Source organism: Strongylocentrotus purpuratus, unplaced genomic scaffold (genome assembly GCF_000002235.5).
Source record: "Strongylocentrotus purpuratus isolate Spur 01 unplaced genomic scaffold, Spur_5.0 spur5_scaffold_5, whole genome shotgun sequence".
NCBI classification, from domain to species: Eukaryota; Metazoa; Echinodermata; class Echinoidea; order Camarodonta; family Strongylocentrotidae; genus Strongylocentrotus; species Strongylocentrotus purpuratus.
Window position 1 is genome coordinate 17,294,540 of NW_022145611.1, and position 14,486 is coordinate 17,309,025.

At 34.8% G+C, this 14,486-nt stretch overlaps 1 protein-coding gene across 1 annotated transcript; it reads left to right on the plus strand.

Annotated features, from left to right (window-relative positions):
• The first annotated feature begins 1,959 nt into the window (after positions 1-1,959).
• On the plus strand, positions 1,960-14,222 carry LOC577550 (cilia- and flagella-associated protein 36). Its single transcript, XM_777768.5, has 9 exons — positions 1,960-2,151; positions 3,289-3,353; positions 5,977-6,081; positions 6,907-7,124; positions 7,665-7,812; positions 8,619-8,690; positions 8,878-9,042; positions 9,493-9,673; positions 10,490-14,222. Exons 1-9 carry the CDS (start codon positions 2,046-2,048, stop codon positions 10,585-10,587), a joined length of 1,158 nt encoding a protein of 385 aa, XP_782861.2. The 5' UTR covers positions 1,960-2,045; the 3' UTR covers positions 10,588-14,222.
• The last annotated feature ends 264 nt before the right edge of the window (positions 14,223-14,486 follow it).

Here is a 14,486-nt window from a genome sequence, read left to right on the forward strand (position 1 = left end):
ACACGCCATAATAGGCTTATATAGGTCTACCCTCTCTTAGTTTGACGCAACATGTTGAATAGTTATTCAATAATATTGGTTTATCAGTTTATCATTTATCAAACTATATGAGGATGCGATTTTTCAAAGGTGGGAATTCATGTCATAAACATAACATCACATCGTCAATATTTCTCGACGGGTAGGGTTCTTCTTAGCATGTATCTACTTGCTGAACAGCAAATGATATTTTAAGTCCATCGGAGGTGGGGCCGAGAAGTAAAATTGCATGTGACGGACGACAGTCAATGATAAAGAAACATATGTGAATTTCAATTCGAATTTCAAGTAACCATAGGAACCCCTTATTATATCACTGTGGTATAATAAGGGGTTCCTATGGTTACTTGAAATTCGAATTGAACTTGTTTCTTTATCATTGACAATATGGTAAACAACAAAATAGAACAGTACAGCAAACATATTATAAAAAGCAAACGGCGGCGACAACCCGGAAAATAAATCAAGGGTTTGAAACGTCCATTACAAGGAAATGTTACTGTAAAAACTGAGAAGAGAGTTAGGAATTGAAGTCGGATAAGATCATGTAAATTGCATGTTAATAAATACTGTTAGGAGCCCCTCCTTCCCCCTTTCTCAAAGAAAAAGGAAATAAATGTCTGCCTATTTGTTAAATCGCTTATTACTCTTTCTCTCTCTCTCTCTTTCTCTCTCTTTCTCTATAAACTCTCAATCTCTCTCTCTCTCTCTCTCTCTCTCTCTCTCTCTCTCTCTCTCTCTCTCTCTCTCTCTCTCTCTCTCTCCCTCTCTTTGGCATTTTGAAAGAGGTGACCTCCCCCACTGCCCCTCATGCCTTTAGTAGGCCTTTTCATCAAAAGTTTTCAGAGTGGCTCATTGATTTAGCTATTTTATACACCACTTTCTTTTCAATTTCATCGTTCGGTTCTTTTCATTTTTATTCATTCTTCCGTTTAATAAACATGCAAACGTTGGAAGTGTATACAAATAATTGCTACGGTAAATTAATGACCTCATTTAAAATAAAAAGAATAAAGGGACCATCCTTAAAAGCCTATATTGAGCCCGATATTGAGGCTTGACAAGTTGATGGTTCCAAGAGTTAGCAAGTAATAGTAACATGAAATTTCGGCAGAAGAGAAACGGTAAGGTAACACAAAGGTGGTGGGGTATTCATTTCATTAGAAAATTATAGAAGCATTAATGACTGATAAAATCTTAATTGTTCTGATTGGCATTTTATTGTTTGACAAAGTATCCACGTTTTCAGATCAAAATGACACTTGATATTGATTATTGATTTTTGCAAGTTCAATTTGATATAGTTTTGACATATTTCACAGTTTTATTCTAATTTCAACATGACATTGTAATATGCATTGTATAATGTGCATCTATATGAGTTTTTTGTATTTTTTGTTGTGTTTAAAATGATTTTAATGTCGTATGAACCTAATGTACATCAGGCCCGTAAGATGTGAAACATATTTGCTTATTATATTACGTCATTAATTTTATATCATGATTAAATTTGTTTAAAAGAATACATGAATAATTAACAATGTTAAAGGGGAAGTTCACCCTGGGAATTCCACCTTGGTTGGTTAAGTAGAAAATTGAAAGGGACTGGTCAGTGACATTTTGAGATAATTCTGATTAAAAATAAGAAAGTTATGCATTAAAGTTGTGATCAATCAAACACAAACAGGCAACCCTATGACGTATTTTGCGAGCTCCCTTCCCCTTTGCTCTGTACAAAAGATTTAATTAACTTTCATTTTCTTCGTTATTGATGATAGAAAGGATTAACTGGGGTTGTTTAGAACCCGGGTTTAGAAAAATAATTGCAGTGATTTTTTTTTTAAAGTACAGTGGTCAGAGCGAATAGGACCGTATAAAGAATGCAGCACTGGCGGCGTTCCATACTCGTCTTAATTGACATAGCGTCCTTAGAAATTGCCCAGTGACACTCCCTGGCCCGCTGATTATTTTTGGCTTTAAAAAGGGTTTCTTAGACTTCAACAAAGATGGCAGAAGAAGACCGGGACTGGGTTATTGATGGAGTAGTTGGATTTCTCAGCAGTCCAATATGGAGGGTTCCGATTCTCTCGTTTATCGAACAAAAATGCATAGGTAAGTCGCGTCGCGAAGCGCGAATGAGATGTGGACTAACGAAATGATTAGTGTGATTGCGATTGGGGATGGCACAAGCCACAGCCTCGGCCTCGGGCCGCAGGCGCTCACTAAGATAAGAGATGGCGCTGCGTTTGTCAAGTCAAGGTTGGTGTTGATGTTGGTAATAGTTTAATGGCGTTCATTCAGTATTGAATATATACGCCTTATCTTCAGTTTTATAAGAAAATTAGTTAAACATAAGAAAACTGAGAATAAAAATTTGTAATGATAAGGTCTATCATAAATTAGTCAGTAACGCAATTTATTAGGAGTCTCTGGATGCATGGTTTGCAACTTTGTGTTTCTAATTTATTATAAGTTTAATCTGGTCAGCCCTGTTTCGATTGCATGGAAAAGAGACATCAGTCAAGGAGACTGAGTGATGGTGATCCTCGGGAATCGGAAATTGGGATGATGAAAATAAGTGAATTAATTACAGTAAAAATCCAATTACCAATCGTTAAACAGTTTGACTGAGGTGTCATTATTAGTCTTAGATAGGCTATCTTTGTTAAACTAATTAAAAGGAAAATCTTTATCTTATTTTTTTTCTTACCTTAATTTAATTTAAAAAATATAAGCGTATAGATCTAGACCTTATAGACTACAACATAAACAGAAAGCAGAAACATCAGTTGGCTTTGAAACGAAATTTATATCACATATCACCTACATGTACCTATAGCCTTATTGATTGGCACCCATACCCCTGGGTGAAGAGGGATGTAAACAAAACCTAAAAATACTAAATTGCATTCAAAATTGCCTCTTAATTCCTGCATCCGCCCCAATGAAATTTGTCTTTGCATTGCAAATAGTCCATGATACTTTACAAGGATTGGAATTAGTGCAAAAAGGTGCACGCACAGGGAGTTCGCTAAATACAACAAACTCCCTGTGCATGCTCCTTGGTTTACTAAACTTATCCCTTGTCTAATTCTTGCCTGGGAACAGAGCTCTCTTATCTTTATTTAGTGGCCTTTTGTTCTGCAATTTATATTGTCCCAGATTCATATCTTGTATAAATTATGTAGTTATACTGTTATATATATCTCTCTCTCTCCCTTACTCTCCTCTCCTTTCTTTCATTTGCAGTATTCAACCCAGAAGAAGAAAACAAGATAGCCTACACAGAGATCTATGAAGAGTATGGAGGTTTGGTAAGTTCAGAAAGATTCAAAATTGACTACAGACTACACCTAGAACCTTGCAAGAAGACTGGTGATGTGTATATTAATATGCGACATTTCAAGACTCATTCCATAAAAAGATAGATGTCAAAGTACTATCATGCTTTATTGTATTTCTGTATGATTTGAAAGTAGCAGTGAAACAGATTGATAAAATCATGCAGATCATACTCAACAAATTTCTTCCAGATTTTATTTAGTCAGGTCATTAAAAACGAATAAAAACAACAAAAAATGAAGAAGGAATTTTTTATATTTGTTATGAGCATACCTAAAATAAAAAGCATTGCTTTATCTTTTTGCACACATGTTTTCATAAAATGTATATTTTATACATATAAATATATATGTGTGTGTGTGTGTGTATGTGTATTAAAAGTTAAAATTGTTAAACTGACAATGTAAGACTATAAAATGCATAGAAAAATGAAGAAGACTGCGCATCTCCCTTCATGTATCAATTGTTTGCATAGTTTTATATCTATGCATCTGATGTGAAGGCAACCTGTATCTCAATGAGAAGGCCTGACTCCAAAGGATTGCAAATACCCTACATTTTAAATAACAAATATTGAATTATATATTCACCTCAAAATTCAGAATTCCCTCATGCCATTATATTTTAACCTCAGCCTGAGGTCTTGGTGAAATATAACATCACTCAGGGAAATTCTGTATTTGTCAGTACATATAGTATAGTATTAATGACTGCTTTGAGAGAAATAGTTGTTTTATTACGCTCAAGGGAAGGTTAGAATTGTGCTATTACCCGAGGCGTGCCGAGGGCAATAGCCCAATTGTAACCTTCCTGAGAGCGTAATAAAACAACTATTTCTCGAATATTAAAGCAGTCATTAATACTTTTATATGCCGAAAAAAAATAGACTAAAAAATAAAAAATAAAAAATAAAAAAACTTTTGTCGAAGATGAGATTCGAACTCTTGCGTACAAAAGGTGATGTAACTAAAGTCCGCGCCTTAACCCGCTCGGCTATCGCGCTCTGTTAAATAGTTTTTTCTTATATATACATTAAAATGGATTGAAAATGGTTTCGAGTGGAGGATGCTTCGTGGCTGCTCCATATAAACAGGCCCTTCTTTTACTTTTGCAATGCATATTGGCACGAATTTAGATCAAGATCTATCGGCAGATGTTGTTTTTTTGTTTTTGGAAGTTTATTTTCGTCTTCATGTCAACAATGCAAGATAAAATTGTCGGTAAGATCGATCGAGATTCAATTGTATTGAAATTGCCGACCAATTTTTCGCACACGTACGCGGTATCCTCGATCGCTCAGACCATTTTTTAACATGTAAACCTATGGGGTAACCATGGAGACTGAACTATTTTCCCAATAACCATGGTTATTGGGAATTTTACAGAAATAGTTGAAGTTTATGAATGCAATTCGACCAATCAGATGGCTGGATTTCTTAAGTGAGGTATATAATTTGTTATATTGAATGCTAGACCATGCAATATTTGATTAATATTCTAGGAATACTGTCAATAATTAATCAAAGGATTAATGTTTAACTCTTAAACTAAAATATCACAGTGGTGAAACATCAACTGCCTTGGGTAATTAAAGTGGTCAGCTTTATAATGGTTCCTCATTTTACGATCACCAAGGTCCATAAACTGATCTAGCTACTGTACATAATCCACAGACAGGAAAATCTATCTGTTAATAGAAATAATATTAACTCTTGCTACTTGCATGTTAATTTGCTTGAACTATGTGAAGCGCTGTGAAAAGGTATAATATGCATACATGTAAGAGCACTATATAAATGAGTTTGTTATTATTGCAATTTATTATTAATACTATTCCAGGGTATCCTCCTAATCTTTTAGTTTCTTTCTTCATGAAAGAAGTAGACCCCATGGTCTTACAGTACCTCTGCAAAACAATGCATTCTGATTCTTGACTGATGAATATATCAATAAATTGGGATTCATGTTGACATATATATGCAGCATGGTCAATAAAATTTAGGTGCAGTCTCTCTCTTTACTACTCATGTAGGTTTCTACCTTAATCTGTCTATTTGACACACTTTCTACCCCCCCCCCTCTCTCTCTCTCTGTGGGTCTCTATTTTAAACCTGTTGCATAAACATTATCATTGATGGTAACTTTGCAATCGATATCAACTACCACGGCAATATCACTCAACAGCCAATCAAATCAAGGTTTCCATGGAAATTACCATCAATGGCAAAGTTACCATCAATGTAAAGTTTTAGGCAACAGACATGGTCCCGTAAATTGTAAATTCAATTGTAGATGTAAAAACAAAAGTCAAAACATGGATGTGAGAGGAAGATGAATCCTGCTTGCCGCTTCCTAATTTAAAGGGCAATCCCACTTTTGTTGTAACTTAATATGTGTGAAAGCAGAAAAATTCAGAGAAACAGGATGGTGAAAGTTGAAAAATTCATAACTTTCTCTTTTTTTTCTTCCATTTAAACTTCACCAGTCTGTTTCTCTGATTCTTTTCTGCTCTCTTTTAGAGGAGTTGTCTACTAAAGTTGGATTTCCTTTCAGACATACATTACATGTATATTATGCATTTTTACTTCATTCCAGGTTGAAATGCTACTGGAGAGTTTTCTGGAAGATCTCAACATGAATGCTTCTACTTTTGTTGAAGTTTGTAATGCTTTCAAGACCAAGCAGTCTCAATCCACTACGGTATGCCATAATTCTTATTTTATTCTGAAAACAAATTAAAATAAAATGGTCTTATTTGGTATATGTATAACTCTTAATCTTAATACACATGTAAACCACAAGAAGTGATAATGACAGTAATGCGTACATTGTTAGCTATTTATATCTAAGCACGTTAAAAGCTGTTGCAACCCAAAGAATTTTAAGGACATTTATAGAGATTGGGAATGAATAGCTAAGGTTTTCCTCCTAAAATTTAAATGGATTATGAAGTTTGTTTCCATGAAAGACATTTGATCAAAAATTTATTTAATTGAAATTTAAAAAATAAAGAAAAATTTAAATAATCAATTGATCTTGATCTATTGGACCTATGAAAGTTTATTCCATAAATGTCTTTGCACAAGAAAGTTGAAAATCATAATAATAATAATAATAGCCATTTATATAACGTTGTCTATCTAGACAATTCTATTCCGAGATGCACAAGAAAAATAGAAAGACTGAGAGACTTTGGATGAGTGTCATAGTGCCAAGTACAGGTATTGTTAAACAAGATAAGATTTCAGCTTGGATTTAAAGGTAACTATGGAAGTTATGATTCTCCAATTAAATGGTAAATTATTCCAAAGAGAAGGTGCTGAGCTGAAAAAGCCCTTTCACCACAGGCCACTCGTTTCTTGGGGATCTTAAGAAGATGCAGGTGTGATGATCTTAGACTACGAGCTGGTGTATAAGGCATAACAAGGTTTTGTAAATCGTTTGGTGCTAATCAACTTACAGCCTTCCATGTGAGGAGAAGCTTTTTTTTAAAAACTCTATCACATTTTTTTTAACCCTGTGTAGACTGTGCTGGAGCAGGTGTTCGCTGCCCAGGACTTCAGTGTCTTCAAGGCCATGATGACACAGAAGAACATAGAGCTGGAGCTTCAGGCCTTGTCCATGCTCCAGCAACGCAGCGGTCAGATCCCAAATATCATGAAGCCGGGCGAGAACACACCTGTAGAACATTCACAAGCACAGGCGGACAGCGAGGAGGAAAGGATTCTCAAAGAAGTCATGCAGTAAGTACCATCATTTCAGGGCGGCATTGTATGCTTTATCATGTCATAAAGATCAGTACAATGGAATTTAGATTTTGGAATGAAAATCTAAAACTTAATATGGAATATCTGTTATACATTGATTTAATTTTTAAAATATTTTAATTTATAATGATGTCAATGATAGTAATGATAATAATGATGATGCTGCTGATGATAATAAAGATCAATTGTGATGTTTTTGGTTGTAACATAATGATATTCAGGACAAGAATATAGTGATAAATTATTGTTGATGATTATGGATTATACAGTCAATCCTGTCTACAGCGACTGCCCAAGGGAAACACAAAAAATGTTCTTTGTAGACAGGTTCCTTTAGTATATGTTTCAATGAGAAACCATTTTCAAGGGAAACAAGAAATGTGCTTGTTGTAGACAGGTGGTCTTTGTAGACAGGTGGTCACTAAAGCAGATTTGACTGTACCATGTTACAAATTGCCATCAGAAGATCAGCATTAAAATAATACTAACACAACTACCCGTTTTTATAATTTTTAGAAAATCTCAGGAGGAGTATGATGAAATGGTGAAGATGAAGAAGAAATCTAGTACTGTCAACAAAGCCATGGATAAATCTCTTGCATCGGGGAAAGAGGTCGAGCAGCTTAAAATCCACAAACAAAAGGAAGAGGAAGTCATGCAAAAGGTAAGGTTAATGAAAGAAAACCCTGTTCTAATAAACTGGGTAATTATACCCAAGACATCTGGGGGGTGTTTCACACAGATCCTAAGTCGAACTTAAATAAGTTGGAATTAACATTAGGGAGAGCCATTTGTAGCCTTAAAATAAAATAAATTCAAAAGCAAAAATTCAAGTATTTTAGACTTTTCATAAATTCCACATCAAAAACATGAAATCTCCTTGATAATAGAAGATATGATTGATTTGAATCAACATTTTATGCCTTTAAAATAACTTGCACAAAATATTTTCAGAGATGCTAACGGCTTTCCATAAGTGTTAAGTTCTGTGTGAAACACCTCCCTGATTAGCTAAGACTTCAGGCTCACACCTCAGTCACACCGCCGAACAAACACCACACTGAATCCAAACTGACCAATTTTTGGCCAATCGTGGTAATGTAATTGTTTTTTCAGTCTAGTGTCGGTCTCGTTGGTGTGTCTGAAGTTTATTATTTGTGTGGGACTGATAAATGTCAATAGAAAAGATATATATGTAGGTTGTTTGTTTGTGTATGTGTGTGTGTGTGTGTGTTGGTGTAACATGAAGATGCAATGATACACATGAAATGTAATATGTACATTACAATCCTTTTGATTTATTAAGTATTACAATTTTGTAAAAATATCCCTATTCTTATCTGCTTCCACATAATACTAAGTGCTACTAATTTTAAGAGAAGGACTTCCAATCGTTAATAAAATTCTTTGAATTGGTAAAGTACTTAGTGTAATACAATATAGATGTATATCTTTCTTTTATTTCTACAGACTTTGAAGTTGGCTATCTCTGAGGGCCCTACACCAGCACCTGCACCCAGTACAAAATCATCAAAACCTCTGGTATGTGAATTTGAAATGTAATTAAAAATAACATAAATTTGCAATTTCTTGGTGTACAGAGCATGAATTATTTCTTGCATTTTTGTGTATTTTATCAAACTCTGAGCAGAACACTCTAGTTTCTTATATACATATACATTGTATATTAACGAATTGTCCATTTACACAACTTATCCACATCCCTTAGTCTGCTAGACTACCCAAGTCACCGGCACCATCGACCTCCAGCTCTGCAAGCTCTGCAAGTAGCAAGTCAGCCAAGCCAGTGAGCGGTGAGGAGGCAGCAGCAAGCTGGCTACTCAGTGCTAAAGCAGAAGCAGCAGAATCAAGCAGGGCAGACTCCAGAGTTAGTGTAAGTAGTCAGGGTGTGTGTGTGTACGGAGAAATCATAGTTTACACATGATTTTGTGCACGACTATGGCAAAAATAGAATTAAAAAAAAATGTATGTTCAAATACCAGTAAATAAACAGTGGGGATGGAGGAAAGGAGCTGCATGTGCTCTAAATGATATAGAGCAAACTATATTTTGGTGGTTTTTCCCCTTAAAACGGGATTGCACTACTTGTAGCTACTTGCAACATCTATATAGTAAACAATTAATGCCTAAGGGGTACCTGTTAGTCCCCCATGATCCCCTTTTTCTTATGTTAATTGAGAGCTGATTTGATGAGATAACCACCTGTCATTGACCATGCAGGGAGGTCTAATCCCTTCTGGACAAACTAGTGCAGACAGGCTTTAAAACAGAATTTTGTGAATGAGATGAATTGGCATCAGCTGTTATTCAATCTTGATTGCAGAATCTCTCAACGGCGGATCCCAGTGATTTAGAGAAGAGAGCCCAGTACTTGAAGCAGCAGCGTGATATGTTGATAGCCAAGAAGAAGAGTGCCAGAGAAAAGAGCCTGGATGTTTATGAGCAGAGTCAGTCGGCCCAAGCCAGGCCCAAGTCATCCCGTGCAGCCAGGCAGGCAACGCAAGGTATATATATGCACAGAACCTCTGATGCTTGTGTCTCATTTTAACCTCTTGACTACCGAATTCTCTCATTCCTATAACAATCATACAGGGACCGCCCTGCTTCAATAGGCAATGGGTTATCATCGCAGGTGTCGTGGTAGAGTGGTTCATTTATTTGACTCTCAATTCATTCATTCATTCATTCATTTCGGTTTATTGAATCAAAATTCCTTGTTAAAACAGTCGGGAGACTGATACAAACAAAGATTACAAATTTGAAATTTTCAAAGATATAAAGAAAAATTACAAATACATCAGTTTTGTTTTGTTTTTCGCAGAATGTCTCAAGAATGAAGTCATCGACAAGAATTAAAAAATAAAGCAAAACCATACATTCATGGGTTGAGGGTTCGAATCTCAGCCCAGCACATACATCCTTTGGCGAGACATTAAACCACATTTGCCAACCAGATGTAAATGTGCAATTGCTTGGGCACTAATAATTGTGAGGGCCCTCGGGAAGAACATCATTGATGTTGATAAGCCTTCCCTAGGTAAACAAAATTATTATTACTATATTCAGGGAAAAAAACATTAAAACAATTTCGGGGGCTACTTTTCAAGTTTGCTTGCATGAAAATTACACTCTTTAATTTGTTTTGCATTGAACTCTATGCAAAATTTGGGGGGCTCTTTTTGGCATTTCGGGGGCAAATTCGCCCCGAGCCCCTGTGTATTTTTTCCCCTGACTATATTGACCTTCACATCTCCATCCAAATGTTTTCCTCATTGGAATATCTATATTTTAACACATTGACCCATTTTTCTCTTTCTTAGGTGACGTCAAAATGGATGTGAAGGTTGACGAAAAGAAGTTAGCCATGAGGAAAGCTCTCGCAGAATGTCTTAAGAATGAAGTCATCGACAAGAATTAAAAAACAAAACAAAACAAATAAATGATAACGCGTTATAGTTTTGTCATAATTATTTCACTTTTTTCAAGAAGTGAGAGCAAATTAGGGCATATCCATCTACATTTGTGCTAAATGTAACGCAGCAAGTTAGGTAAATTGAGTGGCAGCTTTATATCTTTATTAATCTGTTTTGATTGGTTGTATGCAAGTGGATTATTAGATAAATAAAAAATTGTTGATCATTGTTTGTTAATGCCTTCATCTTTCACGGTTCATAGAATAATAGATTGCATGAGATACAGAATCATTTCTATCTATTATTTCGTGATTTAGAAGAAAAAAAAAATTGTGAATCTGGTGTGAGATAATAAAGATCCCAAGCATTAAATTCAAACTATGCAGAGACTACGATATCTGAAGAAAGCAACTGAAGCATTGAAGGCATTTTCATCGACGAACAAATGTTCATCACTCTGTTTAACAGATGAGTGTAGGATTAAAAGAGGGCATTTTTTCACTCTGTAGTGGTGGGCCTTAGTACATGAAGGGCAAAGTCATACAGCATCTTCCAAAAGAACTTGATGCATGAAACCAAAGAATGTGGTTTTGTCTTTGTGCGAATGACGTTGGTTTCTTAACACAATAAATTCATTGCATCAATGCACTGCAGAAAAGCGTTGTTGTAAAATTACTTACCGGTATATGAAATACATATCTCTCGATCTCACAATCGAGTAGAGTACCAGTGCTGCAGGTCTTTTAAAGCAATCGATAATTGATTTATGTCAGTACAGTTATTTCCCGTCATTACAGTTTCTGTACTGATACAAATACACTTTGTTGGTGATAATATATTGGTAACGTAGTGACAGTACCATTCATGCCTTTTGGTTTCAATTAATGAATTCTCTACACCAGAAAATGATTAGTTTGTGTTGATCAAGTGCAATAGGGAATTTATGAAGTAATTTAATGTCATATTTGTCTTTCTTCTAGATTATACAGTACATGGTGGTGGTGATAATCTAAAAGGTATATTCCATCATATTTAGGATAGATTAGAATTTAGGATGGATTAGGAGTCAATTAATTCTTCATAAATCCATCTTAAATGACTCAAGTCATTATTTATCATATGTTTAAGAAGAGTTGGAAGTGCAAAGCTTAGGTTGGAAGAGAAATATTACACATAGGTTTTTTTTTGTCATGCGATCTCCTAAATACATGGGGTATGTATTTCATCACCCCTCCCCCCCCCCCCTCAAAAGAGAGAGAGAGAGAGAGAGAGAGGGAGAGGGAGGGGAAACAATTGAATTGAAATCAGTGGTTTTATCTACTTTTCTAGGTCAGTAGTGTAACAATTTCTTGCATTCTGCATTAATTAGTTGATCAAAGATATATTTGCTCGTAAGAAAATGCACTTAGTTACTTTTAGGCTTCACAGATTTTTTTTTTCTCTTGCTAGAAATTGCAGATTTTTATTTTCTCTTAACATTCCGAAGAAACTTGATTGATGTAGGTGTGAGTGTAATAGTATGATGTCAATATTATTGTTTAAAACAAATGATTAAGACAGTATTGTAGCTAATATTTTCCTTTAAGAACATGCATTCTTTGCTTATTTGAAGAAAAAAAAATATCCAAAGAATATACGAAATACCTTGTATCCAGTTACAATATTTCAAAGCGTTGAATTTTTAGACTTGTTTGCTTGGTTACTTGTAAGCAAAATAAATTGCTCAGTCCCTTTAATAGCTCTCATGTTCTAAATAGACCTCAATTAACATGGCTCTATATAAAACAAAGATATGTGTAGCCCATATCCTAGCTTTACACACTTGCTTGGAGTAACAATACAGTGCAATTCCTGACTAAAGCTTTGTATGGCAAACTGTAAAATACATTTATGTAATTTGTATATTTGGGATGAGGTTTGTGTGTGAAAAAAACATAGAATACATATGTTGATCATGTAGTGAAAAAAATTGTAATATATTTCCATTTTTCTAGTGTTATTGATTCTACTTGTATTTCAGGATGTACGTACAATTTTACATTATCTGCAACATGTATTCAAGATTATAAGCCTTGTTATAGTCCTTCAAAACTTTTCATGTGACATATCAATCATCGTATGATATATTGTAACATATTCATTCAGCATAATTATGTGTGAACATGTACAGCAATTATGTCATATCATCTGTGTAGAGCCAGAAAGGCAGTAACTATTTGTAATTATATGAGTTAACCCCCTTCTGGCTGTAAAATCTCTATCCTTATGAAGTTAACAAAGATACATCTTGAACTAGGGTATTCAGGAAGTGAGTTTATTTATTCAACATCTTGACGTTCCGTTTTGAGCACTTACATTTCGTGCATGTGTGTGTGTACTCCCTGCCGTAGCTGGCAGTATATACCTGCGGGATATTACACTGGCTCTAAAAGTTCAGGTGTTATATACTACCGGTATTCATTTCCACAGTTTAATCACCATTCATTTCAATTTCATTTGAAAACCAGCATACTGGTACTGAGCGAATGCAGGTGTGTCCTTTTAAATGATATTAATGAGTACCAGCATATTCCTTTGGAAATGTCAACAGTCTTAAGTGATTTATATATTTGGCGCTGTATTCCACAGATGTTTTGTATCAAATGATATGAAACCTTATACATTGTTTATTCAATCCATGGAATCTCAAGTATCATTCCCTTGTGAAATACATGCATACACTTTAATATCTGACTATATAACCGAGTAATATAATAGTACATTGCTGGGTGCCAGGTAAAAATATCAGAGGAAAAAATGGCAGAGGTCAAAATGGCAGAGGTCAAAATGTCAGAGGTAAAAATGTCAGAGGTAAAATGTCAGAGGTAAAAATGTCAGAGGTAAAAATGTTAGAGGTAAAAATGTCAGAGGAAAAAATGTCAGAGGAAAAAATGTCAGAGGTAATGAAGGTAGAAATGATGATTGTATTGATAGCAAAATTAGAGGGTTAAAAAGCACCTTTAGTTTTGAAGTGGTAACCCGATTTATCTAGGACTAACTACATTGGACTTCAGGGATTGTATTCCTTGCAACTGATTTGATATATAACATGCACTTTAGTATTTATAATATTTTCAAAAATATATGAGCTTCTCACATATGTTTAATAGATTAGATAAATAACTTTTTAGGAGTGGAAAAGAGAGAAACACATATTTGTGTTTGGTGCCGGACAAGATATTGGTATTTGGAAAGCATGCACATTTATAAAGAGCATTTATTCATGGTGCCTAGATGTTTTCAGTTTGCATATCGACAGTTCTTTTAATTTGAAACTGGTAACAGAAATACTTTGTCTTAATACCTTGAGCTGTAAAGTACTTTTAAAACAGTACAACTCCCTGGGTATAAACATTATGTGCACCCTCTCCACCCTTCTGCATTGTATTCATGCATTGTTGTCATGAAGGGCCAGTATAGTTACCCATCTAATATGAAATTCATTGTACTAGTAACCTGTAATGATATAGAAATTATTATTATTATTTTTTTTTTTACTGGGGGCCATATAATCATCACTAAGATCTAGATTTATGAATGACCGTGTGAGGATGTGCTCAATAAATAGATCTATGTAGAATAATAAATACAAAAACTTGAAGAAATTGTACTTTTCTTAAATACCTGTGTCTGAGTTATCGAAGCTGTTTGAGAGTGTATACGAGTCTGCCCACCTGAGCAGTCTGCAAGTGACTTTTCTCAACAATGCAGAGGATAATCCCGTTATCTTTTTTCTTTCTTTTCAGATATACATCTCCTTACGTTTACCCTAGCATACTACACACTAGTTTGCAAGCACAAACCCTTGTCATTCATGACACAGCCAAAATCCAATAGATCTAGGCTCTGCTCAAGGCTTTAGGAA

Excerpts from the sequence above, each read along its gene's own strand:
- LOC577550 (XM_777768.5), top strand. The coding sequence starts at position 2,046 with ATGGCAGAAGAAGACCGGGACTGGGTTATTGATGGAGTAGTTGGATTT. Across the intron at positions 2,152-3,288 it reads TATCGAACAAAAATGCATAG|TATTCAACCCAGAAGAAGAA; the intron begins GTAAGTCGCGTC and ends TTTCATTTGCAG. Across the intron at positions 8,691-8,877 it reads CAAAATCATCAAAACCTCTG|TCTGCTAGACTACCCAAGTC; the intron begins GTATGTGAATTT and ends CACATCCCTTAG.